The following is a 3,484-nucleotide window of genomic DNA, read 5'->3' on the forward strand; positions in this document are numbered from 1 at the left end:
GTTCCTCCCGCTGTGCGGCCAGACGCGCGCACGGTCCCGTCCCCCCCCCCCAATTACTGTGCCGGCCTGGGGAGAAGCACGAGTTTGGAGCTCAGGCTTTAGTACCAGTTGCTCTTCGAACCGAGCTGGCACCGTCAGGAYGTGACAGAGCAATTAAACGCAATTTCCTAGCGGTCTTCACTTAAAGATCAACTCTGTTTTGAAACCGCTTCTGTTGGTATGTGAGAAACATGTCGCCGAGATGGAGCATTGATCTTTGTTCCGCTCCAGCTTAAAAGGCCCAGGGGTGGCAGGTATTGTCTCGGCGTTAGATCTGCTTTGTTTAGTTTGCAGTACAGAGTGTGTTGTACCCTTTCTCTTTTGTACGAACCAAACACAACGCTCGGTTTCTCGGGATGGGAGGCAGATGGAGCGACAGTCTTGAATTATAAAATGTTAAGATCGCTAACAGCTGCTCTCTGCAAGTCTCGCTGGTGGCAACGCGCTGGTAGCTTCAAGTAGAAGGCGAACCTCGTAGCGGCGGTGCTCCCGCACCGCCCTCGTTCTGGGGCCGCGGCTCGGTTTGAGGATTTGCAAGAGCGAGCGCCGAAGTGGCGGCTGGCAATAACGCGGCTGGAGCGGCTTCCTCTGCCCGGCTTCCTGCCTCTTCCGTAGCCTGATTCCTGTAAAGGATTTCAACTCTCCGTTTTGCTTTTAGCCCCGACTGAAAGAATCTGAAGGCTTTGCCGGGTGCGACGGGGCGGACTGTGGGCAGAGTCCTCTGGGCGGCCCTGGCGCGGAGGGGACGGGCGGGTGGGTCCTGCCGGCAGCTGCGGACGCGCAGCCAATACCGCTAAGTAATTGCGGACAGGCGCTCCGAGATCTGCTACTCCTGCTCACGTGATAATTAAAAAGAGGGGCTTTCCGCAAAATCGGCCGCTTCCTGCCCAGCTTCGCTGAGTGCTTCTGACTCTGGCTGATTTCTTTCTCGCAGGACAATATCCCACCCAGCCCTCCTACCCGGTCCAGTCTCCGGGCAGTCATCCCGTGTACCCACAGACTATGCCCCTTCCTCAGCCGCCGCCGTACACAGACGCACCTCCTRCTTATTCTGAGGTACGCAGGATCCTTCTCCTAGGGTTCGTTTTATTCTGGGGCCCCTCCAAAGGAGAAAATGTCTGAATGAGTTTGTAGCAGCAGGGTTTTTGTAACCTGTAAGACTCGTTTCCTGTTTGTATCACTGGGCAGYGGTCGGTCCACAAATTCTCTCATATGAGACCTGAATCATGCACTTGAAGTGACAAACACTGTTCCAAGCTTCACCTTGAGTTAACATGATAAATATAGTCAACCTGTAGATTGAAAATACGTCTAAGTTAGTATCTTGTAGTTGGATTCCTGCAGACACGGGGGGAAAACTCCCCACGTAGCAACAGTGGGAAAAAACATCCTTTTAGGGTACACAAAATTAAACGTTCAGGAAAGGGAGCTCCTTTGTGCAAGCAGAAGGGTGAAAGTCAATCTCAGGGCTAGTGCTTTGAAAGCGAACCTGAATGAGTAAATGGGGGCGGGGAATAACAGATACTTAAACTTGTTGGCATTGCTTTTCTTTTCCAGCTTTATCGTCCCAGCTTCGTGCCTCTGGGGGCTGCCACCGTACCTACCATGTCTGCGGCGTATCCGGGCACTTCGGTGTTCCTACCCATGGCCCAGTCGGTGGCCGTGGGTCCGATAGGCTCTTCCGTCCCCATGGCGTATTACCCCGTGGGACCCGTTTATCCTCCGGGCTCCACAGTCCTCGTCGAAGGCGGTTTTGATGCTGGAGCAAGGTTTGGGGCTGGTGGAACAGCCAGTATCCCTGTAAGTATAAAYGTACCCTCGAAGCCCCGCGTGCTTCGGTTCTAGAGGTTCACGGGCAGTAGCGGGGCAGAAGACGTGCCCTGATTTCTGAGCAAAAAATATTTCGTGCCTGACTGACCGTTTGGGAGCACAGTGGCTACTTATGTGTTGGAAGAAGGAGGTTGAGTTTTTGCTGTCTCTGCACCTCTTAGTTGAGAGCAGTCTGGAGCCGGGTGTGCTYGCAGGTGGCTCTGGCTCACAGCAAAACCGCCACGTGGCCGATGCTAGCCCCGCTTTGGCCTGGGGGCCGTGGGGCAGAYGTGCTTGGGTGGGAGACAAGGCGTGGGGCTGCTAAGCGCCCTGGCTTTCACTCGCCCYGCCTGCAAGCCTGGCCTTGCTCTGGGCTCCGGTGGAGCTGCTCCGCTGGACTTCCCGCTTGTGGCCACGCGCAGGTCTTGTTCCACAGCTCGCAGGCAGAAGGCCGGGTTAGCCGTAYGGACTCCGTGGGCTACGGGCCCTGAAAAGAGGGCAGGGAAGAGGAACCGAGTGTTTCTCCTCCGCTCTTGGCCTCTCACTGCTAATTTTTGCTCGGTAGCGAGAGACGGGTACTGGGCTGTCGCCGTGGAGGTTTCTTGTCCACCTGCCGTTGCAGCAAACCTCGTGGCGGGCCGAGTTCCCGTCGTGAYGTGGACTCAGCCGTCCTCCCGCCTGTCCTTTCTCTGTCTTCCAGCCCCCCCCTCCCGGCTGCCCCCCCAACGCCGCCCAGCTGGCCGTAATGCAGGGAGCCAACGTCCTGGTGACGCAACGGAAGGGAAACTTCTTCCTGGGAGGCTCAGATGGCGGCTACACTATCTGGTGAAGAAGGAAGGGGAGGGGGGGAAAAGGGGGGGCTACATTTGTGTAAGGAAAGACATCACATACTGTCAGCACTTCTCACAACGTAACTGCTTTAGTCCATATTAACCTGAAGTTGCAGAGTAGACACACAGCCGTGAGGTGTCTTCCTGGTTCGGTGCCCGGCCCTTCAGGCACTTCAAAGCGAAACCAGAACCCCTGTAGTGATAGCGGTGCCTCTGTTGAAGCAGGGAAGGGAGATCAGTCCGTGAAGCGCGTGCGAGCTGAGCAGCCCTGCCTCTTCCTTTCATTTCACTGGAGCGATGCTGCGGCACTGTCTCTGAGCTTTTGTTAATCGGCTATCCGTACACTGGCTTTGGGGAGGGCGAGGGGAGTGAATCCGCTTTCCAAGAGCAGCTCCTTCTCCTCAAGCTCGTAGTTGTTCACTGCCTGCCGGTTGGACTGAGATCCACAAAAACATTCGGGTTTCCCCTTCCGTGGAAGCAGAGGTGCTGGATAGAAAGCTAGGCAGCCTTCGCTTCCCGGGGCGTCGCGCTGCAGGGGGGCACCCGGGCGCTTCTTCCCTCCTGACCTCACTCTAGAGCGGATCCCCTGAAGCACGCTCCGTGCTCACATTCGTGCTTCGATTTCCTCCAGGAAGGTATGCAGCTAGCGTATATCATGGGAATTTTTTTTTTATACACTCCAAGTAATCTTGGATTTCTTTGCACATTAGATCTAATCAAAGCCATGCTTTGGTGCCAGAAACACAATGCTACTCATGTTTGAACATTTCATTAAATGCTAACTAGGCTTTTAGAATGATGCTTAA

At 55.2% G+C, this 3,484-nt stretch overlaps 1 protein-coding gene across 1 annotated transcript; it reads left to right on the forward strand.

The window, feature by feature from the left end:
• The first annotated feature begins 797 nt into the window (after window positions 1-797).
• On the forward strand, window positions 798-3,350 carry DAZAP2 (DAZ associated protein 2). The gene is made up of 3 exons (XM_085315691.1): window positions 798-1,095; window positions 1,597-1,839; window positions 2,549-3,350. The coding sequence occupies exons 1-3, from the start codon at window positions 1,042-1,044 to the stop codon at window positions 2,675-2,677; spliced, it is 426 nt and encodes a 141-aa protein (XP_085171817.1). The 5' UTR covers window positions 798-1,041; the 3' UTR covers window positions 2,678-3,350.
• The last annotated feature ends 134 nt before the right edge of the window (window positions 3,351-3,484 follow it).

The sequence above is a fragment of the Rhea americana genome, unplaced genomic scaffold (assembly GCF_003343005.1).
Source record: "Rhea americana isolate MKP2758 unplaced genomic scaffold, rheAme1 scaffold_435, whole genome shotgun sequence".
NCBI classification, from domain to species: domain Eukaryota; kingdom Metazoa; phylum Chordata; class Aves; order Rheiformes; family Rheidae; genus Rhea; species Rhea americana.